Source organism: Salvelinus namaycush, chromosome 38 (genome assembly GCF_016432855.1).
Source record: "Salvelinus namaycush isolate Seneca chromosome 38, SaNama_1.0, whole genome shotgun sequence".
In the NCBI taxonomy this organism is placed as follows: domain Eukaryota; kingdom Metazoa; phylum Chordata; class Actinopteri; order Salmoniformes; family Salmonidae; genus Salvelinus; species Salvelinus namaycush.
This window is the reverse complement of record NC_052344.1, coordinates 5,583,517-5,596,985: the sequence shown is the minus strand read 5'-3', so window position 1 is coordinate 5,596,985 and position 13,469 is coordinate 5,583,517. Positions and strand designations below refer to the sequence as shown.

At 44.3% G+C, this 13,469-nt stretch overlaps 1 protein-coding gene across 1 annotated transcript in view; it reads left to right on the top strand.

Annotated features, from left to right (window-relative positions):
- Positions 1-9,980, top strand: part of LOC120031797 (dedicator of cytokinesis protein 4-like) — a 163,008-nt gene extending 153,028 nt beyond the window's left edge. Inside the window, exons 54-55 of the mRNA XM_038977616.1 lie at positions 596-657; positions 7,563-9,980. Coding sequence (XP_038833544.1) covers positions 596-657; positions 7,563-8,030 — 530 coding nt within the window. The 3' untranslated portion in view covers positions 8,031-9,980. The remainder of the gene's footprint in view (positions 1-595; positions 658-7,562) is intronic.
- Positions 9,981-13,469: the final 3,489 nt, after the last annotated feature.

Below are 13,469 nucleotides of genomic sequence, written 5' to 3'. Positions count from 1 at the left end.
CTATGTCGCCTGCAACTCTATAATTGTAACTATATATAATAACTGTAACCAGTTAGACTCAACTATACTATAAGATTGTATAGAGGAGCCTTCTCATTCAGGGGTTCATTAAATCCCACAACAGCAGGCCTACACACACGCAAACAGACACATGCAGCGCACAAACACACACACACACACACATACACACATGCAGAGCACACATACACAAACATACACACACGCAGTGCACACAACTCCCAAACTCCCACTTCTCTAACCCTGAGCTTGACCATTTCAGTAAACTTAGACTTGTTATTATATTTTTTTGAGCTTTATATTTATTTTGTGATTCACTAGAGCTGACTTGTCCCCCTGTTGTAGCGTTGAATTGAGTGTTTTGCCCTCCAAAGAACAGCTGTTGGATGTATAAACAGCTTAGTGCTGACTAAGGACCCGCGCCTGTGCGATTATTTGATTCATAGATGCCCAAACCTACTGAAGCCCTCAGCTGTGGAGGACTCACTCCAGTGTCATCAAGTCGACTGGTCCAAAATGGTGGCAGGATTTAAACGTGCCCTCTTTTCTCTGTTTCTCTCTGGTTGACTGTCAACAGGCTCTTCAGCCAAGACTATGAGGTCGCAGTCCCCAGTCCCAACGTCCAGATCGCCACAAAAGGTTGGTGTTGTGTGTGTGTGTGGTTGCATTTACAGTTGAAGTCGGAAGTTTACATACACTTAGGTTGGAGTCATTAAAACTCGTTTTTCAACCACTCCGTAAATTTCTTGTTAACAAACTATAGTTTTGGCAAGTCGGTTAGTACATCTACTTTGTGCATGACACAAGTAATTTTTCCAACAATTGTTTACAGACAGATTATTTCACTTATGATTCACTGTATCACAATTCCAGTGTGTCAGAAGTTTACATACCCTAAGTTGACTGTGCCTTTAAACAGCTTGGAAAATTCCAGAAAATTATGTCATGGCTTTAGAAGCTTCTGATAGGCTAATTGACATAATTTGAGTCAATTGGAGGTGTACCTGTGGATGTATTTCAAGGCCTACCTTCAAACTCAGTGCCTCTTTGCTTGACATCATGGGAAAATCAAAAGAAATCAGCCAAGACCTCAAAAAAAATGGTAGACCTCCACAAGTCTGGTTCATCCTTGGGAGCAATTTCCAAATGCCTGAAGTTACCACGTTCATCTGTACAAACAATAGTACGCAAGTATAAACACCATGGGACCATGCAGCTGTCATACCGCTCAGGAAGGAGACGTGTTCTGTCTCCTAGAGATGAACGTACTTTGGTGCGAAAAGTGCAAATCAATCTCAGAACAACAGCAAAGGGCCTTGTGAAGATGCTGGAGGAAACGGGTACAAAAGTATCTATATCCACAGTAAAACGAGTCCTATATCGACATAAACTGAAAGGATGCTCAGCAAGGAAGAAGCCACTGCTCCAAATCCGCCATAAAAAAGCCAGACTATAGTGTGCAACTGCACATGGGGACAAAGATCGTACTTTTTGTAGAAATGTCCTCTGGTCTGATGAAACAAAAATAGAACTGTTTGGCCATAATGACCATCATTATGTTTGGAGGAAAAAGGGGGAGGTTTGCAAGCTGAATAACACCATCCCAAACGTGAAGCACGGGGGTGGCAGCATCATGTTGTGGGGGTGCTTTACTGCATGAGGGACTGGTGCACTTCACAAAATAGATGGCATCATGAGGAAGGGAAATTATGTGTACATTTCACATTCTTAAAATAAAGTGGTGATCCTAACTGACCTAAAACAGGGCATTTTTACTAGGATTAAATGTCAGGAATTGTGAAAAACTGAGTTTAAATGTATTTGGCTAAGGTGTATGTAAACTTCCGACTTGAACTGTAAGTGCCCTCTGGTGTATCTCTGATGATGCTAATCTGAGTGGACTGTGCACTACAAATAGGGTCAAGAGGACAGCATGGGATCAGAACCCAGAGTCCTTCATTCCAGGAGTAGATGACTCATTTGATCCTGTTTGCGTGCATGCTTGTCTGAATGTGTGCGGGTTTGAGTACATACATGCGTGCTTGTATGTGGTACGTGGTGTATGTATTTTTGCATGCATGCGTCCATCTTTGAGTGTGTGGTTACTGGGCTGTGACAGATGACACTGATCCAGTTGGCAGTACAGTGGCCAGCCAGCCCAGCTAAACAGCATCCTTCTCACCACTAAACCACTCACACACACAATTTCACGAGTTTAAGTACCAGGCATTAAAATGGGTTTAGAATATTTATTGAGGAAATGGAATGGATGTTAGAATGAGGATTCAGGAGGGGAATGAGAATGGACCGGATGAAGTCGAGGACTGCAGATGAAGGATCCAAGGTAGGGTTTGGCTTTGAGTCTCAGGTAGACATCATCGCCAGGCCGTGGTAGATAGGCTGCTGTGGTGATGGCAATCACTCCTAGGAGATCCTTGGAAGAACCTAAAAGATACCAGATAGAAGGTAGAGAAGGAGCAATGCAAGACTTCAAAAGGCTAGCAACACCACGCAACATGCACTGCAGAACAGAGTGGAGTCTGATTAGCAATGAGTAGCAGCTGATGCTTGTTGAGTTGCTAGGGACCTGCGTTCAAGGCAACAGGTTAAAGTGTTGCATTCAAGTCTGGTCCTCTCGCCTGATTTTTTTTGTTAATTCTTAAGACCATAACAACCCTCCAGCTCCCTCTCTATGTACCCAGAGGAAGAGCCTCTTCATTATATATCCCTGAACCTGGTACAACTACATGTATTTATAGTTCTCTCCATAATTTATGATATAACTGCCCGGTACCTTTGCTAGAATCCTTTATGGGTTGTGGGCTGGCTGCTGGTGAAGATATGGTGTTGAGGGTTGAGGCCAAGGGAGCTTTGTATGTACACTACATGATCAAAAGTATGTGCACACCTGCTTGTCGAACATCTCATTCCAAGATCATGGGCATTAATATGGAGTTGGTCACCCCTTTGCTGCTATAACAGCCTCCACTCTTCTGGGAAGGCTTTCCACTGCGGGGACTTGCTTCCATTCAGCCACAAGAGCATTAGTGAGGTTGGGCATTGATGTTGGGAGATTAGGCCTGGCTCGCAGTCGGCGTTCCAATTCATCCCAAAGTTGTTCGATGGGGTTGATGTCAGGGCTCTGTGAAGGCCAGTCAAGTTCTTCCACACCGATCTCGACAAACCATATCTGTATGGACCTTGATTTGTGCACAGGGGCATTGCCATGCTGAACCTGGAAAGGTCCTTCCCCGAACTGTTGCCAGTAAGTTGGAAGCACAGAATCGTCTAGAATGTCATTGTATGCTGTAGCGTTAAAATGTTTCTTCCAATGACCAATGACATTCCTCCTTCAACAAACTTTACAGTTGGCACTATGCACTGGGGCAGGTAGCGTTCTCCTGGCATCTGCCAAACCCATATTTGTCTGTCGGACTGCCAGATGGTGAAGCCGGATTCATCACTCCAGTCCAATGGCGGCGAGCTTTAAACCACTCCAGCCGACGCTTGGCATTGCACGTGGTGATCATGAATCACATTCATGAATCACAATAAAAGTTATTGTGCTGATGTTGCTTCCAGGGGCAGTTTGGAACTCGATAGTGAGTGTTGCAAACGAGGACAGACAATTTTTTTTCACCACTTGGTGGTCCCGTTCTGTGAGCTTGTGTGGCCTACCACTTCAAGGCTGAGCTGTTGTTGCTCCTAGACGTTTCCACTTTACAATAACAGCACTTACATTTGACCAGGGCAGCTCTAGCAAGGCAACATTTTCACAAACTTGTTGGAAAGGTGACATCCTATGACGGTGCCACGTTGAAATTCACTGAGCTCTTCAGTAAGGCCAATCTACTGCCAATGTTTGTCTATGGAGATTGCATGGCAGGTTGCTAAATTTTACACACCTGTCAGCAACGGGTGTGGCTGAAATAGCCGAATCCACTGTACACATACTTTTGTGTATATAGTGTCTGTTAGGGCTGTCCCCAACAACAAAAAAATCTTGGTATATCGAGAGTCGTCTCCTTCTTTCGACCAATTGATTGGTCGAAATGTTTAAACGTATTTTTCCATATATAGATAGACACACCCTATGTGTTTGAATAACATTAACTAGAAATGCACCGAGCTTGTCTGATGCTTCAAGCACCATGTTTGATTAAATAATTAAGACACACAAATGACTCAAGAAAGAGCCCGATGGTCATATTGTGTTAAAAAAATGACAGCGAGTGCCTGTGTGGCTGGCGCATGTTGTCTCTCTCTCCTCCCCCAACTGCAGTGAAAAGGCACCACAGCACAGCAAGTGTTTATTGCGCTGTCCATGCTAAAGCTGTAACATCATGTCAGCCATTTAGTTTCTTTCTTGTTTCTGACTGAAAAGTTCTGTTACCGAAACCCCTAATTTGTTTAAACATAACATATTCCTTCATCCCGTGGCTCTTTTTTACGTGAAACATGTTAGCATCGCATGCATGAGACCAACAGGGCCTGACCTATAGCCTATCATAATCACATCAATAAATTGGCTATAACAACCTCAGAACGCAGTACGTGACCGCAAAATGGATACGGAAGACGTGAAAAAGTCACTCCAAATGGGCAACTGTTTACTGGTTGCTCAGGAGGGAAAGGGGAAGTCTGTGGAAGACATTTGACTTGGTTGTGGAAACTACGGGAGATCAAGAAAAAAAAGAAACGTCCCTATTTCAGGATTCTGTCTTTCAAAGATGATTAGTAAAAATCCAAATAACTTCACAGATCTTCATAGTAAAGGGTTTAAACATAGTTTCCCATGCTTGTTCAATGAACCATAAACAATTAATGAACATGCACCTGTGGAACGGTCGTTCCACACATACTAACAGCTTACAGACGGTAGGCAATTAAGGTCACAGTTATGAAAACTTAGGACACTAAAGAGGCCTTTCTACTGACTCTGAAAAACACCAAAAGAAAGATGCCCAGGGTCCCTGCTCATCTGCGTGAACGTGCCTTAGGCATGCTGCAAGGAGGCATGAGGACTGCAGATGTGGCCAGGGCAATAAATTGCAATGACCGTACTGTGAGACGCCTAAGACGGCGCTACAGGGAGACAGGACAACCAGCTGATTGTCTTCGCAGTGGCAGACCACGTGTAACAGCACATGCATGGGATCGGTACATCCGAACATCACACCTGCGGGACAGGTACAGGATGGCAACAACAACTGCCCGAGTTACACCAGGAACGCACAATCCGTCCATCAGTGCTCAGACTGTCCACAATAGGCTGCGAGAGGCTGGACTGAGGGCTTGTAGGCCTGTTGTAAGGCAGGTCCTCACCAGACATCACCGGCAACAACGTCGCCTATGGTCACAAACCCACCGTCCCTGGACCAGACAGGACTGGCTCTTCACTGACGACTCGTGGTTTTGTCTCACGTGGGTTGATGGTTGGATTCGCGTTGATCGTCGAAGGAAAGAGCATTACACTGAAGCCTGTACTCTGGAACGGGATCGATTTGGAGGTGGAGGGTCCGTCATGGTCTGGGGCGGTGTGTCACAGCATCATCGGACTGAGCTGGTTGTCATTGCAGGCAATCTCAAAGCTGTGCGTTACAAGGAAGACATCCTCCTCCCTCATGTGGTACCCTTCCTGCAGGCTCATCCTGACATGACCCTCCAGCATGACAATGCCACCATCCATACTGTTCGTTCTGTGTGTGATTTCCTGCAAGACAGGAATGTCAGCGTTCTGCCATGGCCATGGAAGAGCCCGGATCTCAATCCCATCGACCACGTCTGAGACCTGTTGGATCGGAGGGTGAGGGCTAGGGCCAATTCCCCCAGAAATGTACGGGAACCTGCAGGTGCCTTGGTGGACTAGTGGGGTAACATCTCACAGCAATAACTGGCAAATCTGGTGCAGTCCTTGAGGAGGAGATGCACTGCAGTACTTAATGCAGCTGGTGGCCACACCAGATACTGACTTTTACTTTTGATTTTGACCCCTTTGTTCAGGGACACATTATTCCATTTCTGTTTGTCACATGTCTGTGGAACTTGTTCAGTTTATGTCTCAGTTGTTGAATCAGTTGTTATGTTCATACAAATACTTTTGTTTGCTGAAAATAAACGCATTTGACAGTGAGAGGACGTTTCTTTTCCCGCTGAGTTTATATGGATGATTTATAAAGCCAGGCACATTTAACAGTTAGGCCATAGACCTAATTAAGTCGGGGGTTCCTCTCTCCTCACTTCTTAGACAGTTAGGCTAAGGAAAGGGCTGTTTCCTCGTCTCTGCTGCTGCGTCCTCCACCACATTGTTCTCGTCTCCAATATGCTGGTTCATTTTGCCGTTATGCACATAGCAACATAGGGAATCATCTTGCACCGTGAGAATATAAAAAATACAAATGCGACTACTTGACTAAAGAAAACTCGGTCGACCAACATCCTATCGTCCCAACAATTGACCAGATGACTAAAAGGGGTCAGAGCTAATGTGTGCGTGTGCGTGCGTGTGTGCCTGACAATACCTGTGTGTGTGTGTGTGTGTGTTAATGGTATGTGCATCTCTTTTTGTTCTCCTACTAATGCTGTTGAGTGTTCTGACAGTGCTTTTGAATGTCTGTGTGCTATATGGTTTCTCTGTTGGTTGTCAGGCAGTATTGAACCACAGTTGAATTATCTTCCCCCTGCATGTCGTCTCATGTTCTCATCCACATTGGCTTTCGCCTGTCAGATAACTCTGCTAATGAGCCATTTATTATCTAGCACCAGTCTGCATGTGTCTAGGCAGTTTTAGAAGGAGTGACATTTTACTTTTACAAACCTGCATTCAGAAAGTCTTACAGTTCTTTGCACTGGCAGTTTATTGTAAGTGAGGCACAAACAGCAACCCAAATGCAACGCAGATCTTGCGTGCGTGTGTGTGCGCGCGTGTGTGTGAGATAATGGGGCCTGTTGGAGGTCTGCTGTGGGGTCTTCTTTGATTGTGCTGCGAGGGGCAGCTCCGCGCTCTAGGCCTTTGAGATATGTGGGGAATATTAACATATCAACGAGCATTTAGCTTCAGTCTTGTTGAGAGAAGTTATATTCATGTAACTTCTCTCAACAAGACTGAAGCTAAATGCTCACCATACTGACGTACTGTAGCATACATAACAGGTCAATTGTGCTCTCCACTGAATCCAGTTAAGTGTAACAAGATATAACACTATTTCCGTGTCATTTCTCAGAAAACATTTTGACACCGTATTGGATTCCTCACGATGGAACTGCCGCATATTGTGTTTCTCCGTCTCAGTGCGCACTGACATATGATGAGGTGGAAAAAGCAGTGTGGCGCTGTCAATCTGTCTGGTGTCTTTATGATTACGCTTCATAGGCTTTATTGTTCCTTTATGCTGTACCTCATTAGGCTGTGAAGGACACATGTGCAGTCTTAAGGAGATTGGTACCCTCTCTGTTTGAGCTATGGTGGTTGGTTCTCCGTTTCTGAATGGTTCTCTATTTCTGTTTGGTCCTCTGATTGTCTCTCTGTTTCTGTCTCTCCATAGAGTTCATTGCCGCCCTTCACGCCCTCACCCACTGAGTGCCAGTCGGCCGGACTGGTGTCCAACTCGCCCGTCCTCTCTGGTAGCTATAGCAGCGGCATCTCCTCCATGAGTCGCTGCAGTGTGTCCGAGGCGTCGGGCACCGAGGCAACCACTGGAGACCACCCCGCCCACCAGGGACCCACCATGCCCAACTCGGTCTCCTCGGGCTCGGACGAGCTCATCCGCCGCGAGAACAAGACGCCACCGCCCTACAGCGTGTACGAGCGCACCAACCCTCGTCGGCCGGTTCCCCTGCCCCACAGTCTCTCTATCCCTCCCAGTGTGGACCCCCCGGCCCTGCCCCCCAAGCCCCACCAGCAACGCACTAGCAGCATGAAGCTGGACCCAGCATCGGACCCTCGCAGGGCCGACGGGGTGCCCCAGGTCCCCAGACCCAGACCTCTCCCCAGGAAGGTCTCCCAGCTATAGGCTGGGTGAGGACCTACGACCCTCGTGGGTTGATGGGTGACACCACTGGCGCGTTTTGCACTTTTAACACTGTCTTCTCTTCAATTTGGCAATCCCAGGCTCTGCCCAAGACAGACTCAAGACTCTTGAGTCTGTCTCATTGTGAAGATCTTTTTTCCGAAAGGGCTTTGCATTGACTGACTTTGTCATTCCGCACTTTTAGCTCCAGTAGGTTCCACGCGGTAAATTGCTACGTTTATCAGAAGAGAAATGGACACAACAAACTTAGGCGTTGATTTTTAGATTTTTGATAGATGTAATAGTCCCAATATGTATATATTGGTTATATATAAGAAGTGTTTTGCCTTAAGTATTGGAAAGAGTCTTCTATCCATGAGTCTTGCACGTTTTATGAAGTACACTGTACTTTTTTATATGGCTGAAAGGTGCTAGAGGTCTCATTCATAGGCATTTCAGTTTATGGTAGTAGCTGAGGGTGTGTTCACATACATCCACGTTGTACCGGAACAGGAAACAAAGATTTACCTATTTGGCTATTTTTTTCATTGTCATGACCATTTGAAAAGTGCTGTATAGCTAAAAATCAGTGCCCCGTTTTTATTCTTGGTCAGTAATAGAACATCCCTTTCTTGTAGGAATGGAGAATTTGTAGTCGTAACAAGTCACTCTGAAATACACCCCCTTCGTGATATTTAATCACTCAAATCTCTTGACTTTTCTTCAAACTCCTCTCTAAGACATAAAGAGCTCCTTCCGTCTTTGAAACCCCCTTTGACCAATGCACATAGTTCTTGCATTTGACATGTGCCACTAAATTGTATGTAGTTCCAAGTAAATCAACTGGAGGCCATTGCTGTCAGAGGGGCCAGAGATGTGGACACACCCTAACCCTCCTGCATGGAGTGTAGTATGTTTGTGATGGTGGATCTTTGGGGTTTTTACCAAGTATTGTGCCAAAGGAAGATGTACTGTGTGTATGCTGTAACGACAAAGTAGGAATCCTGAACCTGGAAACACTCCATTGACTAGACAAGCTGATCTTGTACTAGCCCACAATGAAAACAACAGACGTTGAGACAAATCCAGTCATTTAGATGAAAAGTCATTGTGGGGGTATAAGAATGGCGAAATGATATTAGCACAAATTGAATCTACGTTAGCAGTGGTTACATTACCAAGGACTCCAACTCTCAAAATGTTAACCCCGACCATAATGGGCATTTGAAGTGCAGTATGTATTGTAGAAAAGATGTCCTCTATTTGCCGCTCAGTGAATGCCAGCAACTCGTACACACACACGAGGGCTGCCGTTCTATTATTTTTTAGAATATTTTTTTGAAAACCTTTTCAACTAATCATTGTATAGTCACGCTTGTACAGTACAGCCGAGTTAGTGTGAGGTGTTCTCTCTGTGTTTGACATGCAGTACGTGGTGGACAGAGCGTACTGGTATCGAGTCCACTTCTCCTGTCCTACAGTGTCTAGGCAGTCGTCACGTCAGGTGGTTTCCTGTCCGTGTTTTATGAAGAGAAGAACACACTGTTTTTGTAATAAAAATAAATTAAAAATTGCACGTAATATTGATCACTTAATTCAGTACAACGGTTTTCACAATTAACTTGGGTATGGTTTGTATGTTTCACTTTTGTATGGCTCATTTCCTTTTTAATTTGTTGTGAATTTTTTTCATCAAATATTCACATTAATCAGTACTTGAGAAATTGTAAATTATATAATGATGAGATTGTTGTAAGTATGCCAAATATAGTACCTTTGTGTATTACTATTATTGTAAATATTGTGTTTTTAACAAAATAACACATTTACAGCTTTGAATGTTGGAACAGCAAATTATTGTTATAAATGTCACAAAAAATGCTGTTTTAGTGAGTGTAGAAGTCTATAGTAATGCGTATCTACACCTACAGTAACACATTTACATGCTCAATAAACTGCCCTATGTAATAAAAATATTTTGCTCGAGCATACCTTTAAATCATTCCCAGCTCGAACCTGTTAAAAACAATTAATTGATAGTTACTTCTATAATAGTTGCATTTTACAGTCTGTGTACAGCCATGTTTGTTCAATTGTTATAGTGGTCTTCTGTGTACTCCAACGTTCCGCGATTCAGGATCAGCTTCGTGTCATCAAAGTCATTCCCACACAATTCAACGGTAATCACCTACTGTGGGCGCTCAAGGTGATGTAATTGTTTATGAGGAACTGGTGCGTGATCAGATAAGACAACGTGTGCACACGAGGGAAATATTCCTTTAAACCGAACACATCTAATGAATGTCTCCTCTTTAGTCTGCTGGGTGGGTTAGGGCCGGGATGATGGCACTCTTCATAACGTCACATCACCGCCAAGAGGAGTACCCTTCACCCGATCTGATAGACGCAGTAATACAGTAATTGTGTCTGAGGCTGGTAATTTGACAGTGTTTAATCGTGTCAGAAACAAATTTCCTCTAATCCTGAAGACTTCTCGGAAGAGAGAACACGTATCGGGGTACCGGAGGAGCGATTAACGTGCCTCCGTTCTGGAACCCAGGAGAATGGGTTGTCAGTCCTACCCTCAATGGGTTTGTCAATCATCCTCACATTCAGCTTTCACTAGCAGGAAGGAAGCTGTGTTTCATTCATGGACTGAAAGACGGTCTCAGCAGGGTCGGGGAAGGGTTTAATCATTATGTACAAAACTTTTTGCGGATGCAAAAACTAGACATCCTGTGTTTAAGTGAAAATAGCTTCATTCTAACTGAGCTAATAGAAAACAGCACGACCAGATGAAAATGTCCCAGAAGCCTTGTGCATCTTCAGGTTCCCCAGGAAGATATCATTCAGTAACAGGTGTAAGCCACATCCAAGTACTTGTAGGTTCCGACACAGGGGTCGCCGAACACGGAGTTGGATACCTTGACGATACACATATAAATTATATTTATATGTCGTGAACTTGTGTGACTTCCAATAATCACTATAACATAACACCCATACATTTTAACAATACATCATTCAAACTGTGGTCCAACTCGGCAGAACAATTTATCCTCGTTATTTGGATGCTAAACATCCGGCAAAGTGTTCCATAGGTGCTAAAAATGAATTAGCGAGGGAAGGCAGGTTTTAATTTAACCTTGCCTAGGGCACATTTTGAATAACACACAACCCGAGAGAAGCCCTTGGTGTTTTTCTCTCTGTGCTAAATCTCCCTGGGATAAGAAAGCTGGAGCAATTCGACGGAGATCCGGCGTTTCAGAGAGGAGGGAATTTTCAAAAGAACCTCTGAATAATTGATCTGCTTTTTATCCGTCTTATTTCCTATATCAACTTTGTTGTGCTCCTGGCTTATGGGGATTTACCTGACAGCTTCAAGTGCTCTCTTTTTTTTTTTCTTGCCAGAATGAGTGAAGTTACATTTTTAGTGTGTGTTGTTCTCAGTGGAAGAGTATTGTCTCCACTATGTAGGGATTTACCTGGCAGTTTCAAAGGGTTCAGCTGTTAAGGACTTGTGTGTGTGCGAGAGAGAGAGAGAGAGAGAGAGGGGACTATCAGTTTGTGACTTACTCGTCCAGATAAATGAATGTTTGTGCATAGAGTGGCTTCGCTGAAATGGCCAATGCAATTATAAAGGTATTACTTGTCGATAATGAGGACACAATACCAACACGCCTGCTAAAGAGTCCATACCTTAGTCCTGGAGAACACGTGAAGGTCTTAGATTAGATCAGAATCGGCAATCATGGGAATCCAATGGGAGTCCTGTGCAGGGCTTAGTACAGCACAAGGACTACGTTAAATGGACTTTGATTGGTAAATGACCAGTAAAAAAAGCACAAAGGAATGGTAGTCTTGGGGAAAAAGACACGTGTTGAAGGGCACTGTTAACTACCTCGGTCTGTCCTGGTTGGGACTAGTTTCTTAGCATGCCTTTGAATTTCCTTCCTGCATGGTTGACTATTTGAGCGTTTGTGCAAGTTCAATAGCAAGGTGTGGGTCGAGGAGTGTTTACGTCTTCAGTTCACTACAGATAGGATCATGCCATCGCTCTCTTTTATTATTCAGACACTGCTATTTGTTATCAGAGGACCCACACAGACGGAGAAGTGGCTTGAGGTAGATTATGGTACAGAGGTAACTTCACTGAACTCAAAGAGAGGAAATTAACAGCCCTGGATGCGCAATGCTGATCACTACTGCATGGTGAGAGGTGTAGCACTCTCCACCGAGCACTTGAACCTGTACTTTTATTATCTCCCTCCCCATCCTCATCACTTACTCATTGTCCAAGGTCACCAGACTAGAGGACCTGTTTACCCTGCTCCAATACTCACAGAGGACCCTCCTCTCTGGCCCTCTTGACACCAGCTCCACCCCCTGTGCTGTTGAGAAGCTCCAGAGGGACCCCTTTATCTGGAGCTCAACACTGCCAAAACACATCTTCTCTCGCTCTTTCTCTGATGATCACCTTAGTTCTGCCTGAGTGACCTTGCTACAGCGATGTGCAGATGAATAAACATGAGCCCGATGAAGCCGGTTGGGGATTACAAAGGTACGCATACGGCACCGCCACCTAAACACTAATAAAGTGTAGAGCACAGAGTCACTTGCTGTAACGTCACACACTCATTAACTTAACCAATCAGGATTAGACCCACCCGTTGTATAATAAAGTGTAGAGCACAGTCACTGCTGTAATGTCAAACACTCATTAACTGAACCAATCATTTACAGGAGGAGCTGTCAGACACTGTAAGGTGTCATGACTTCAAAAGCCATACTATAAAATATATTAGTAAAACGACTCAACGACTGAATACAAGTGTATGGTTTAGACTAAAGTTAGAGTTATAGTAGGGACTAAATGGTTTAGTGAAGTGACTGAAAGCGTGAAAAACAATATTTCAAAGGCAGGATAAACTCAAAACAAACTGTGTGTCGTCGAACCAGGATGCAGAAGAAAAACCCTTTCTCGGGTTTCCCCAACTCCATCTCACTTCTGATATTGCATTTTGATTGAAGAGCAGCGGCAGAGGCATGTGTTGTTTGAGTAGAGAGGGATGGTTGCTGTGGACCAGGATATTTCAAAGGCTCTGGTGGGAGTGATATACTGCTTGGGTACACATGGTTTGATTTTAGTGTGAAAATGATTTGACTGTGCTGAGGGCTTCAGTGAGCTTTCCATGAGTGATTATTTTGTCCTTCACAAGGCTCAGGGGGCCTTCACAAAGCATCCTTATGGATTTTTCTGGTCATGTCATAAGATTGTATGTGGCGGGAATCATGACTACTGTTTCTCATTCTTCTCCCTACGGTTGTCCTCTATTAACTTTTGATCCTGTTTTGATGGGTCTAAACGAATCAAGAAAGAGAGAGAAAGCAAGAGATGGGGGGGTGGAGAGAAAGTACTGCGTATAAGGCAGTAAAAATATT